The sequence below is a fragment of the Phalaenopsis equestris genome, unplaced genomic scaffold (assembly GCF_001263595.1).
Source record: "Phalaenopsis equestris unplaced genomic scaffold, ASM126359v1 Scaffold000961, whole genome shotgun sequence".
NCBI classification, from domain to species: Eukaryota; Viridiplantae; Streptophyta; class Magnoliopsida; order Asparagales; family Orchidaceae; genus Phalaenopsis; species Phalaenopsis equestris.
In genome coordinates this window covers 39,633-53,159 of record NW_018165400.1, presented here as the reverse complement: position 1 = coordinate 53,159, position 13,527 = coordinate 39,633, and the positions used below count along the sequence as shown (strand labels likewise).

The following is a 13,527-nucleotide window of genomic DNA, read 5'->3' as shown; positions in this document are numbered from 1 at the left end:
GAGATCACCATATTGCTCGAAAATCTAAAAACTTTTTAGATGCATATGATACAATTTGATCGATATTTGTGTTTAAGTCATACGCTTTGAAAGGCGAGCCTTCTGAGGGTGAAGCGGGAACATAAAACACCCCATCACCATTTGGCACACATCTATCCACTTTACAATAGGTCGATTCTTGCCAGACCAACCATCTTATCTAAATCTGACTACGACGGTTGAAGCCAACCATTACTCTCCAATTGATCTAACCAAGTCTTCATCCAGGAAGGAATTCTCTGTCATCTCTCGACAAAGAATTGTGTCCCCCTAGTGAAGAGAGCAAAAGAATGGCTCCGATGGAAGTTTGGGATGCTCCTCCTCCCCCTTCTTTGAAAAGAAAAGGTGTGCCTTTGGAGTGGCGCATGGCGCACGGCGCATGGCAGAACCGGAAAGATATTCATTAATTCCAACCATCAGTTTATCATGGTTGAATCAGCTAAAGATTGGTTTCCTGATTCTCACGAGGTTGATAACATTCTAGCATTGCTTTATGGGGTCATGTGGTCGAATAAGTTCAAACAAGCTTTGAAGATGCTTGATCGGGAGCATCTTCAACAGCATTCGGCCCAATATCATTTGATGGCTATGGAAGCCGCCCACCTCCAATCTTTGGCTTTTTCTGAATCCGAGCAATCATTAGCCAACGCCAAGGAAAAAGAAGCAACCTTGGAAAACCAGCTTAAGGAAAATAAACAGAACAGGAAGGTCGTCGAGGGTCAGCTCAAACTTTCTCTTGAAGAGAAAAAACAATGACGAACTGGATTTCTTTGACAAAAAATGCTTCTTTGATGAAAAAATGAAGAGTTAAAAGCGGCCATGGCGAAGTCAATCACTCAGCAAGATCATGTTGCTAGAATCTAGCAGTAATTTTGCAAGGGCATGTCTTTCTCAATCGAAAAGTTTATTTAATATGGGCTCGTACACCCAAAATATGCCGGTTACAAGGAAAGAAATTCATACGAAAGAAGCTGATGAAAAAGAAGAGGAACAAGAAGTATCCGAAGAGGAAGAAGAAAACGGTTCGACAACTGGCTCATCCGCTATGCCCGGATAGACCTTTTTTTGCTTTTTAGTTTAATTTTTGTAAAGAAATTTTAGCGAAGAAAACTTGTACTTTTTGTCAATAAAATAAAAGAAATATTTCTGATCATTTTTTTTTTTTACATTATATTGAGACATTATATTGAGGAGAGTCTTTTCGCCCATCCCATAGGAGAGTCTTTCGCCTGTCCAGTAGAAGAGTCTTTTGCCCGTCCGTCAGGAGTCTTTCGCTCGTCCCGTAGGAGAGCTTTTTGCTCTTCTTGGAGGAGAGACTTTCATTTCGATCGAAAGAATAAGTCACCAGTCGTTTAATGTGTCGCATGGTGACCCGAGTTCCCTGAGTCTTAAGACTCTCCCTCGAGTTCTCCAAGTGTCATTCAGACCTGGATTCACCCTTAATTAACAACTTAAATCTTCTTAAAAACATAAACTTACAAATGTTTAGAAACGACTCCGTCAAACATTAAGATGTATATACACAAATTTTTCTAAAGAAAAAAATCTATTCAGATCATTTCCACTCCATATCCATGGGAGGTTTTCCCAGTGTAAGTTCTTGGTTTGTATGCTCCAAGAGATACTCGCTCGCTAATGATGTATGGTCCACTCCAAGTTTGATCCAGTATGTCGACCGCCTACCCACGAGCAGCTGGGTCAGCTTTTTTCAAAACCAAATTCCCTGGGGTGAAAAATTTCTCTCGAGCCTGCTTATTGAAATATCGGGCAGTACGCCTCTTAACTTCCTCTTGTCAAAAGGTTGAATTTGTTTGTTTTTCTTCTGCTAAATTGAGGTCAAGCAAGGCTCCTTCATTGATGGCATCTTGCCATTCTACTAGTTCTTTTTTTTTTGTCGAATGCAAAGGCGGTGATAATTCTCTGACTATAATGATTGGATTCGACCGATACCACCTCCTCCATCTCATGTTTTAACATAGATGTTGTTTGACCAGTCACCGTCAAAAGTATCAATCGAATAGCCCAAAGGATCGATGGCAACAGATCCACCCAAATTTCTTTGGCTCCTTCAACTTATTCCTTACTAAATTCATAATGATCACTTTTTTCCGCCTTTCCATTTTTTTGTTGGTGATGAACCAACTTCAGATCAATTTCTTAACTGACACAAAAATCTTTAACTCCTTGATCAATGAACTATGTCCCGTTGTCGGTAATGATAACTAGCGGCAAGCCATACCGACAAATGATATTCGTCCATGAGAAATTTTGAACCACTTCCGCAGTGATTCGGGCAAGCAACATTGCGTCGAACCACTTGAAAAAGTAATCCATGATAGCCCGTAGAAATTTTCATTGGCCTTTGATTGTAGAAACGACCAAAAAATGTCCAATCCCTAGGTAGTGAATGTCCAGGAACTGGTAATTGGATGAAGCTTGCATCGGGTTGATGCTGTAAAGGTGCATAGTTCTGGCATTGTTCACTTTTCCTCAAAAGTTAGTCAAGACCTTTCAAGAGCAAATGGCAAAAAATAGACTTGTCTTTAAACACAATATGCCAGTGTATTGCCTATTGAATGACTTCCACACTCTCCAGAATATGCCTTGAAGGATGGTTTTTGCTTCATCTCCTCTTAGACAACTCAAATACATGGAATTGACTGACTGTCTGAAGAATTTTTGTTCGATCATCAAATTGAAGACAGTTTTACTTTAAAACATCTTGGTTCTGTATATTTCTCTGACGGTATTCCTTTTTTGAGGTAGAGGATGTAAGGATCCATTCAACTTTTATTGTTTTCTGCTGGCACCTCCATAATCTCGAATTTTTCAATTGTCGGTCAGATAAGCCGTTGTGGCGCTCCTCCTAAGCTAATGTGCTTAGAATGTCGGCGACCTAATTTTCTTCCCAACCAGCATGCTCAATTTTGAAGCTGGTAAACTTGTTGATCTCTTGTTTGACTATATTGAGATATTTCGCCATCATTTCAACTTTGGCTTCAATATCTCTGTTTACTTGGTTCACGACCAATAGTGAGTCAGACTTCACAAGGACACTCAGGACGCCTATCTCATACACTAGGTGCAGTCCCGCAATAAAAGCTTTATACTCCACTTGGTTATTGGTAACTTCAAACTCCACCGCGATCGTACAATAGCGGTGTTCACCAATTGAGCTGTCGCAAGCCAATCCAAGCCGTACATTTGATTGTTTAAAAGCTCAATCGATGCGTAGGGTCCATACCTGGTCGTCATTTTTGTTTCTATCACTTCATTCAACTACCTCGAAAAAATCCACCAAAAAATATGTGATCGACTGCGCTTTGATTGTCGATTGAGGCACGTGAGAGATGACAAAATCACTAAGTTCCACGACCTACTTACGGAGCTGACTAAAATGTCCTAGTCGTGTGAGAATGGACTTCAAAGGATGGTCTATGATGACTCAGATTAGGTGCATTTGGAAATACAGTCGGAGCCTGCGAGCATAACAACCAAAGCAATAGTTCATTTTTCCAGTACATGGTACCATAATTCGGCGGCTCTGAGGACTCAAGTAGTAGACTGGATATTGCTTCCTTTGCGAGCACTGAGTTGACTACCTCTGGTCTAACCCTCAAATACAGGGAGAGTTCTTTGTTCAATTTTGGGCTTTAGAGCGGTGGAGATGCTAGGAAATTCTTCAAACATCGCCTGCTTGCATTTTTTCTGACCATTTAGCGCTTACTTTTCCATTGTGCCCTACAAAAAAGTTGCTCATTTATCATCCGATTTTGGGATAAAACGATTGAGCCCAGCTATCTGACCAATCAATTTATGAACCTCTTTCGCATTTTGGGGGAATGGCATATCTATTAAAGCTTTTACTTCCTCCGGATTTGTTCTTATGCCTTCGGGGGTCATAGATAATCATGGAACTTTCCAGTTAAGGCCGCGAAAATGCATTTAGTGGGTTAAATCTCATGTTATATTTTCTAAGAGCTGAAAATGTTTCTTTTAAGTCATTAATGTGTTATTTTATCGACCGACTCTTTACCAATATATCATCAACATATATTTCAATATTTTTTTCTTTTTGATCAGAAAATATTAAATCCATAAGACGTTTGTCTACAGTTCCAACGTTCTTAAGCCCAAAGGGCATTAAATTAATACAAAACACACCTTCACTAATAATAAAAGATGTTTTTTTCTATGTCGGCTGGATGCATTTTAATATGGTGGTAGTCAAAGAATGCATTGAGGAAGCTCATTACTAAATAATCGGTCGTCGGATCAACCAATGTATCTATCTTTGCAAAGGATAGATGTCCTTTGAGCAGGCGTTGTTGAGGTTTGTGAAAACCATGTACATTCACCATTTGACATTTGATTTGTTCACCATCACCACATTTGAGATCCAGGTTGGATATTGGACCTCTCTGTTGTAACTGACCTCCTTCAATTTCCTTGAAAATTAGCCCAGCCAAGGTTCTGGCTGAAGAACAGATTTTATGTTGCACTGGTCATTTGATGCTCAAATAGCGGCACGCCACATCAATTGGTATCCCAGGCATTTCGTCGTTCTCTAAGTGAAAACATCTCGATGCTCGCGGAGAGTTTGGATCACCGTGCTCATGTATTCTGCATCAAAACGATCACTTATTAGGAAAATTTACCAGCGTCCTTGATTAATGTTGATATCTCAAGGATTGTCTCACTTCTCTAAAGACCTTCTTCCCTTCGGAATTATATATCGAGCGGATCCTCCTACACGTTGTTGCTGCTCAAAGATAGCACCTCCATGATAGCTCTAATTTTCCTATTCATGGAGCGGTTAATCTAACCACCTTTCTAATACAAATAGAGAAATAGGCACGAGTGCCATGAATAGTCCTGGCTATTGAATCTTAAAATTGGCATTTAATATAACAGGCTTTTGTCTCTAGTTGACGGTCACCTAAGCCACTGCTAATTCTATCAGCAATCTAATTCTATCGACCGCCTATATTTGATGGATCTATCAATCGGTTGAGCAGATGCGCTAAGTTAGCTAGTCATTTCATATAATTTTGATAGAGGGTAGTAATGGTTTGAACCGCTTGATCCCTCAAAGATTCGTGCTGACATTTTTCCTATACACATTAATCTAAAAAAGCAGATAAATTATGAGCAATTTGCAATATCAATCTAAGTGACTATCATATTATTTAGTGCATTCAATCTAGAGTAAAATAGAAATAAAACACTCACTTGAATCACATAACTTGCATTATCTTCAACTATTAAATGTCACTTCTCAAACAAATCGCATATATAACACAATTGATTCTTATAAAATTTCTATTAATTGTGTAAATTTATCTCGACTCCTCTAATTCCTCTCATATATAATTATATCAAGAACATTTATATTAGTACTTTTTTTTAATTCACATTATCTAGTTATGATGAACTTATTATATATATCATTTCAACTTCTTATCGAAATTCTTTAGATTTATTTAAATTATTAATCTCACAATTCTTATTAAAATGTATGACTTAAGCATTAAATTTCTGTTGCTTTATTATTATTATTTAATTTGTTTCTTATATACATTAAATTAACAACATTATAATTAAACTAAAATTAAATTTTATAACTTTAATCTTTACATTCATTATTTTACTTCACATTATTATTAAAATTTAGTTATATATTGAATCATCACTCTATCATAGTGTTATATAGCATTGAATCATAGATTAGACTCAAATTGATCTTTTATAATTTTTGAATATTTGCATCTTATTAAAAATCCTAAAATATTTGTTGGTCAACTATTTTGTAAATCAATGCAAACTCTAGCCTAAAAGTATTTTGTGAATAAACTAAAAACTCAAAAAAAAAATCTTATTTAATTATTCTAAATTGATGAGAGATATATATCTCTTCATAGCTCCGTTTACCTCCAGCGTGCTCAGTCCTAGTCATACGAGCATGACTAGGATACTGTGCCCGCATCTTGTGTGAGATTTTTGTGCCTGGTTTTCCATCGCCCTCATTTGTCCCAACAATGGCCAAGCTTCGATCGAGTTGAACTTCTATCTTTTCCTCACATGAGGGTTGTGGTAGTTATGGTTTAAGTAAATCAACTTGAAGAACTCGCAATCAAAATCTTAGGTCTGGCATTTAAGAAACTTAAGGCATGAGTTTGATCCATTTATCTTCAGTTCCGCAAGTTATCCTTTTATGCACAGCTATTTTATCTTAACATGTTTTCTAACAGCTGTTTTTCAAATAATCACTCATATAATTGTTTTCTACAAAGTTGTATTCATTCATAGCACAATTTAAATGTTAAGGTACCAATGATTATATAGCATAACTGCATGGGCAAAAAACCAGCCGGTGACCTTTCAAAACCTTAACTGTTTTCAAAACAGTATAGAATACCTGAGTGTACTGTGAATAATCTATTAGCATTATCTAACTGTACATGAAGGAAAGGTGAGAAACAAGAACATTACCTGTTCTTTAAGATCATGTCCAGAAGCAGTTTCATGATCAGACTTAAAACTTCCAAGGAATCCATCCACAGACTCCATCATGTGCATGTCACCACATCCTAGCAGACCATTTAATTCCTTTATAGACTTTGTTACTGTTGGAAGTAATCCCACATCTCGTTTGAAGCCATAAAACTTCGACACAAGGCCCTGGGAGACCCTCCATATATTTAAACCCTTTGCTCTCTCTTCTAGAACAGCTATCACTGTTGGCCTATGCTTTTCTCTCAACTCTACAAGTTTTTCTTCATTAATATCTTGATAACCCATGCAAGCTGTTAAAACAAGCTGGCTGCTGTCAAAAGTTGAGCCAGCGAGCGACTGCAATAAAGTAACCCCATCTCCAGCATCTTTTGTGGTTACCAAGGCAGGACCTGCCAATCATAATATTTCTAAATAAGTTCATTCCATAGCTGATATTAGAAGGTAAATGTCATGCAACTTACGAAATAGCAAAACCTAGTAAATATTAAAATACCAAAAAGCTAAAATGGAGTAGTAATGGGTTATTAAAGTACCAAAAGCTGAAAAAGAATGATAACGGTATATATTGATAATCATGAATCAAGCTATAAGAGTAGTACAAGCCAGGTACCATATAACTCCATCAAAGCAAGAGTTGTGTGAAATAGCATTACACGGTTTCCTTCAAAAAGAAGAACATCCCAAACTCGAAGAACTGCAATAGATTAAAGAATATTATAAGATCCATTTATTGGCATTGATACATATGCTGAAAAGCAATTATGGGTAAAAATGCGAAAGGGGACAAAATACAAGAAAATTGGGGCTACAACCTAATAACCGAACAAGAACAATTTAACGTGATTAAGAACCTGACCACTTTCCCAGGGAAGCATATTCACGAATATTGAAAGAAACCAAGGTCCCGTGATCCATGCTACATCCACCCCAAGGAAATCCAGATGATTGGCTGCACAAAAACGCAAGAAATGACTGATTACCAAATCTATGAGTTTAAACATGTCAAATTAACATGGAAAATAGGAATTATGGTTTGATGCGTTGGTGAATTACATACATAATTTTGGAAATCTGCCACGAACTAGCTCCTCCAACACAAGCTGATCCACCTGAAAGGAGTTTATTTTTATCAGGTCTCAATAAGTATTTCATATATCCCTACAGCATAAAATTCTCAACTTCTAGAAGGCCAAATCACAAAACACAATTTTTTCAAGTATATCTGAGCAGCAAGATGTAAAATTAGATGTTACCTGAGATTCAATCATCTCCTCAGTGTAGTAACCATCAAAGTAATCATCAATAATAGCCATTAATGTCCTAAAATGGTCATAGCGAAGAGATTAGTGGAACTGCTAGCTTATAAAACATTAATGGCTCTAGTATTTGAAAACTGGTGGTTAAACATCATGATGCAAAGAAATAATACTCCTCATCTCTCTTCTCTGATTACCCTATTGGGTATGTTTGATTGCTCGTATTTATTTAGAATACATGAATATTTCAAATGTAGTGCAGATTAAATAGAATATTTTTGAAATACTACGAGCTGTTTAGTTAGTTATAAAATAAATTTGTGAACCATTTTTCTGGGTTAAGTAAATTTAATCTATTTATTTTTATTTGCATATTCTTTTCGATAAATATTTTCATATAAATACATTTTTAAAAAATTTTGATGGATTTAGGGCGTAGGATGCGAGCATGGTGCTAACAAAGTCAATGGTGTTAAAGGACACAAAAATAGTTAAAGGACACAAGTTTGGTGTCCACGCCTAGATGCTAAGCCATGAGGTGGCAAGGTTGCTAGGATATTAGGGTCATGGGGCAACACCCGGATGACAAGTTTACAAGTATGGGATTCTAGGACGGTGAGTTCATAAACATGGAGAAGATGGTGAGTTTCGCAGTATGAGATGCAAAGGAATGTGAGCTAACAAGACGATGAATTTGGAATTCACCCAATTCCAAATTCAACAAAAATGACCTGAAGGATATATTTAAAACCTCTTAGAGAAATAATTTGAATTTGTTTACTTAATAACCAAACACCTGAAAAGTTAAAAGCCTTGCCTTTTAAATGTTGTACGCTCCTAACACATGCATGCAGACAGCTCCTAATGCATTTAATCAATCAATTTCAAAAATTAAAATAAAACAAAAGTACCAAAACGCGTTCTCCTCCGGCATCAGCAGTAGTAGAAGACCTGCAAAGAAATTCATAGCCTGCAAAGCATGGATTCCAAAACACAAAGAATAGTAAATCGGCAATAAGACGATGAAATTCTATGACTGGAAAACTATTAGACTGCTAATCAAAAGCATAATGAAGGGGCAAACCATCAGTAAAACTGATATCAACGACTAACCAATGTGGAATGTTTACTTTAAAAAAAATTAGAGAACACATCAGAAATAATTGGCTGTTAGAAGTTTATCATGTTATGAATTTAAACCATAGTTTTGAAAATTGCCTGAAAACTACTAGAAATTGGAGTTAGGTTCGGTTTCTGCGTTATGTCAGATGAAAAAAAAGACTTGGCTATATGCTAACCTAGCTGCAGCGCTATAATGAAAAAAGTTTCCCAACTTATTTCTCCTTCTACGAGTTTAAAGCCAGGCATTCCCAAGAAAATCTACAAAGAAATCCACTGGACCAAGCATCAATTTCATGAATAAATGAACGAAACAATATATATGTAATAAAGAATAATAATAGCAATATCTCTTAGTTATCATTGTTAATAAACAAATTCATCCAAAAAATTAAAATTTGTATAGCCATTTCTTCAATAATAATAATAATAATATATAAAATGATTTGAACTATTTAAATACAAAAAATGCTTCATAAGCTTATATTTTAGGACATAATAGAAAATGTGAAGTTTGTGTTAGCCACTACTTAAATTCAGTTAGGATAAATACAGATGTTATTAATTTTAATAATTGTTAACTATTTGTATTTAGTAGTGCATGGTATAAAAAAATATCTAAAACATATATTAAATAACAACAGGAACAAAAAATAAAACGGCAAAATAAAACAACTGGAAAGTATCAAAACCTCTGAAAATAAAACTGGTGACAGAATCTTTTCAGGAAGGACTTTTCCAGACGGAATTCTCTAAAGGGAAGAAAAAAAAATGTATTCATCAAAACTTGGCTTGAATGGTGCTTATAATGAAAATTTATAGAGATAGCATGGACGAGATTGTTACTTAATCGCCATAAACTTATTAGCTAATAACAAAATGAGTCCCAAAAGAAAAGACATGAATAGCCTAATCAAATAAACAAATGTATAAACATTATCAAATTTTTTTAAGGAGGGCAGATTTATGAGAAAATAAGGAAAATTGATTCGAGTGATCCGAAGCAAAACTTAGAACAAAAGCGCACAAAGTAGGAAATCAAAAAAAAATGCAACAGAACGAAGAAAAACTCGAGAAGAAGAAAAACCATAGAGCCACACCGTACCAAGAAATCCAATATAAAAAATGAGGAGAATAATATAAATTAAACCAAACTCAAGCCTCTCTACACTATTGAAACTCAAAAACATTCCTTCCTCTCCTTTGCACAAAAGAAAAAATAAAATCCAACTTCAGTGCACTTACATTCTTGTATTAAAATCAAAATTTAAACCTAAATTGCTCAGAAAACAATTACTAGCGCCTAGGGTTCCAAACTTGTGCTTGACATGGTCGCGCCCCTCCTGGGAGTTGGACTGTTGAAGGCTCTATTTCCGAAAATGGAAATGAAGAAGGTTGACCAAGGAGTAGCAATTTTTGACGTTGGGGCGCCCATGTCGGAGCCTTGGGGTGTTCCATTGCAACACCTAGGCATTGCACCTCGGCATAGGGGTGACTGGTATAGCAGTGCTTGCTTGAGTGAACAATTGATCACCAAAAATCAAGCTCCGCATATAACAATATCCTAATTAAAGACTAATTGTTTCAATTTATCTCCTCCAAATGTGTACCATCTTCATAGTGATGTACTGTAGTGTGGCTCAACCCAGGTCTCAGTCTTCCTGAACTCCAAACTGAAGCTAACCATACTTAGTTTCTCAATTGTAACAGCCTTAATAAACAGATTTGCAATATTGTGTTGGGTGTATCTTCTCTAAAGATAATTGAATATCTTCTAAAAGTGAACGAATGAAATGATACTTAAACCGAACATGCTTCGTCTTGACATGAAATGAAGCATTCTTTTCTAAATGAATGACACTCATACTGTCACAATTAAGTTTTTATTCCCAAGCCAGTTGTCCAATTATGTCACAAATCTTTGCAACCAAATCACTGTTTTACTAGTCTCAGCGATAGTAATATACTCGGCTTCTGTAGTTGATATTGCAACAATCTTCTGCAACATAGAAACCTAACTCATTGATGAGTTCCCCAAAGTGAAGATGTAACCTATTGTACTTCTTCTACCAACAATATCTTCTGTCAAATATGAATCTACATTTCCCTATAGATTAATTCCTACACCTTCGAACAATATGCTTTGTTGACTATTCATCTCAAGTATCTGAGAATCCACTTCATCATATCCGAATAATATTGACCTGGATTACTCATGTACCGTTTATCAAACTCACTGCAAGTGCAATATCTAGTTTTGTACATATTATTGTATATTTAAAACTTATAACAGTTTAAGCATAAAAGGCTTTTTTCATGTAAGTGTTTTTTCAGCTTCAAACTTGGGCGATTATTCTTTAGATAGCTTAAAGTGACTACTTAATGGAATGCAAACTGATTTTACCTCACTCATGTTGAATATGTGTAAGACCTTCTCGACATATTATGTTTGAGATAACTTCAATATACATGCACTCTTATTCCTATTGATTCTCATACTAAGGATTTTCTTAATTTATCTAAATCTTTCATTTCAAACTCCTTTAGTAATTGCTCATTTGAACCCCTAATCATCTCCATAGTTGCTCCTACAATCATCCTATTATCCACATACAAAAGAAGCATAATACAGTAAATTAATAAAATATTTAATGAAACAACAGTGATCTACTCGACACTTCATATAAAGAAAAGTCTTTTTTGCTACACGGAGATGAGCAGCTTCTAGTGAAAACAAAATGGGTAGAGCAGGAAAAAGCTGAAGGATCAGGCGGGGAAAACGAGGTCCGAACCCGTGACTTCTGGAGTGACAGACTAGCACTCTAACCAACTAAGCTATTTCCCCCTTTTATCACTACTTTCGATTCAAAAAGTAACCTACTGGTTTGGTTAACTTTTTCACAGAGAGACTCGGAGAGGAAAATTCAGCTCATTCCGACGAGTATGACATTTCTGCTTATATCTAGTTCCACCCCATAATCTAATATAAACTTGTCAAATTTGCCGTAACAAACTTGAGCCTACTTCAAACTATAAAAACTCTTCTTCAACATATCTTTTCCTGGAACTTCATATCTCTGTAGTTGTTATATATAGTTCATCTTCTTGGTCACTATATAAGAATGTTATTTTTACATCCATCTGCTCCAAATATAGATATTCCTATGCTACCAAGCTCAACACATCTCTAATAGTTGTCATCTTCACTACAAGAGAAAGCATCTTAAGGTATTCTAACTCCTTTTGCCAAAATCTCTATTAATACGTCTCGCTTTATGGCGTCTGCTACAATCACTCTTATTCAACATGTAAACTCACTTACTGTGCAGTGTTTTTTTTCCATCTGATAATTCTGTCAATTCTCATGTCTAATTTGACATTAGTGAATATGTCTTTATCTATGACACTCACTCCTGAGTCATCAACTAAAGTGGTTTCATCATAACACTAGTTCACCAATATTAGTCAGCAATAGATAGTACAAAAAAAGAAAATACATCTATATAAATAGTGTAATTCTATTTGACCTCCTGATTTCAATAGCAGGTGTTTGAGGAACTTTCTGTGCCTCATAAGATTGAACATATTTTCTTTCTTCCTCTCCTAATCACTCATAAGATTTTGAAGGGTCTTCAAAAGTAACTGATGAAAAATCACAAGTTTTAGTACTGTCCATGTACGTCTCTATTTCATTGAAAGTAATATCTCTACTCCTAATGAATTTCTGATTCTAATAGCCCAAATTTATCTGAGTCATAAACAATGAAAGTACACTTGATAGATTTTGAAATAATTGAAATATGAATAGATATATATATGTGTGCGTGTGCGTAAATAAATAAAAATATAATTAAATAAATAAATTTATTTAGATGTGTCTGTTTGAAAAGACGCATCTCCCCACTGAAATTAAAATTAGCTTGCCTCTCTCACACCTCAACTCATTGGAACAGAAATATCGAGAGAGACAAATGGAGCATGAGAGATCGAGAGAGTGAAGTTGAGGAAGTAGATGAAAGAAGAAGAAGTCATAGCAGAGGGAGAAGGAGGGCGGTAGAGGAGGCAAGCCACTTATCTAGTCCTTTCCCTCTACTATGTGCAATCAAACCGAAGGGGAAGAAGGGCTCACGAGATCCCTATCATGCAGCCTGCAGATGAAGGAGGGCTCGAGCAGCCTATAGAAGCTCGGCCAAGAGCTCGGAGAGGAAAGAAAGGCTGGCAGGATCATTTGGCGTGCTGGGAAGGACTAAACCAAACCCTTACTACTCGGTTCAAAGGTAAATCTTAATTTTTTTCAAGTTATCAATTGCAATTGATTAGCTAAATTATGAAATTTAAATCCTAATTAATTTCATTAATTCTCAGAAAACCTTAATGTTAATTCTTACAATTTTAGGGTTTCGAAGAGGAAGTTAAGGCAGAATAAGGAGAGTACAACTTCAAGTATAATATTTGATTTCAATAATGAATTATTATTTTTCTTATTAAATCACGATAAAAGGAAAATTAAAAATCCTAAATTTAAAACTCAGTTATAATTAAGTTGATATCAAGTACGTTTGTAACATGGAAAATTTGTCAGAAGCTTCAAGATAAA

The 13,527-nt window shown here is 35.6% G+C and overlaps 1 protein-coding gene and 1 non-coding gene across 3 annotated transcripts in view; both read right to left on the bottom strand.

Moving 5' to 3' along the window:
* LOC110032524 overlaps nucleotides 1-13,527 on the bottom strand; it is a 117,726-nt gene that overhangs the window by 81,293 nt on the left and 22,906 nt on the right. For both annotated transcript variants that reach the window (XM_020736184.1, XM_020736185.1), the window contains exons 6-11: nucleotides 8,723-8,781; nucleotides 7,809-7,875; nucleotides 7,613-7,664; nucleotides 7,412-7,504; nucleotides 7,166-7,249; nucleotides 6,532-6,944 (exon numbers count right to left, since the gene is read on the bottom strand). In XM_020736184.1, coding sequence (XP_020591843.1) covers nucleotides 6,532-6,944; nucleotides 7,166-7,249; nucleotides 7,412-7,504; nucleotides 7,613-7,664; nucleotides 7,809-7,875; nucleotides 8,723-8,781 — 768 coding nt within the window. The remainder of the gene's footprint in view (nucleotides 1-6,531; nucleotides 6,945-7,165; nucleotides 7,250-7,411; nucleotides 7,505-7,612; nucleotides 7,665-7,808; nucleotides 7,876-8,722; nucleotides 8,782-13,527) is intronic.
* Nucleotides 11,702-11,775, bottom strand: TRNAD-GUC. Its single transcript has one exon. It is a non-coding gene; the product is annotated as a tRNA-Asp (tRNA).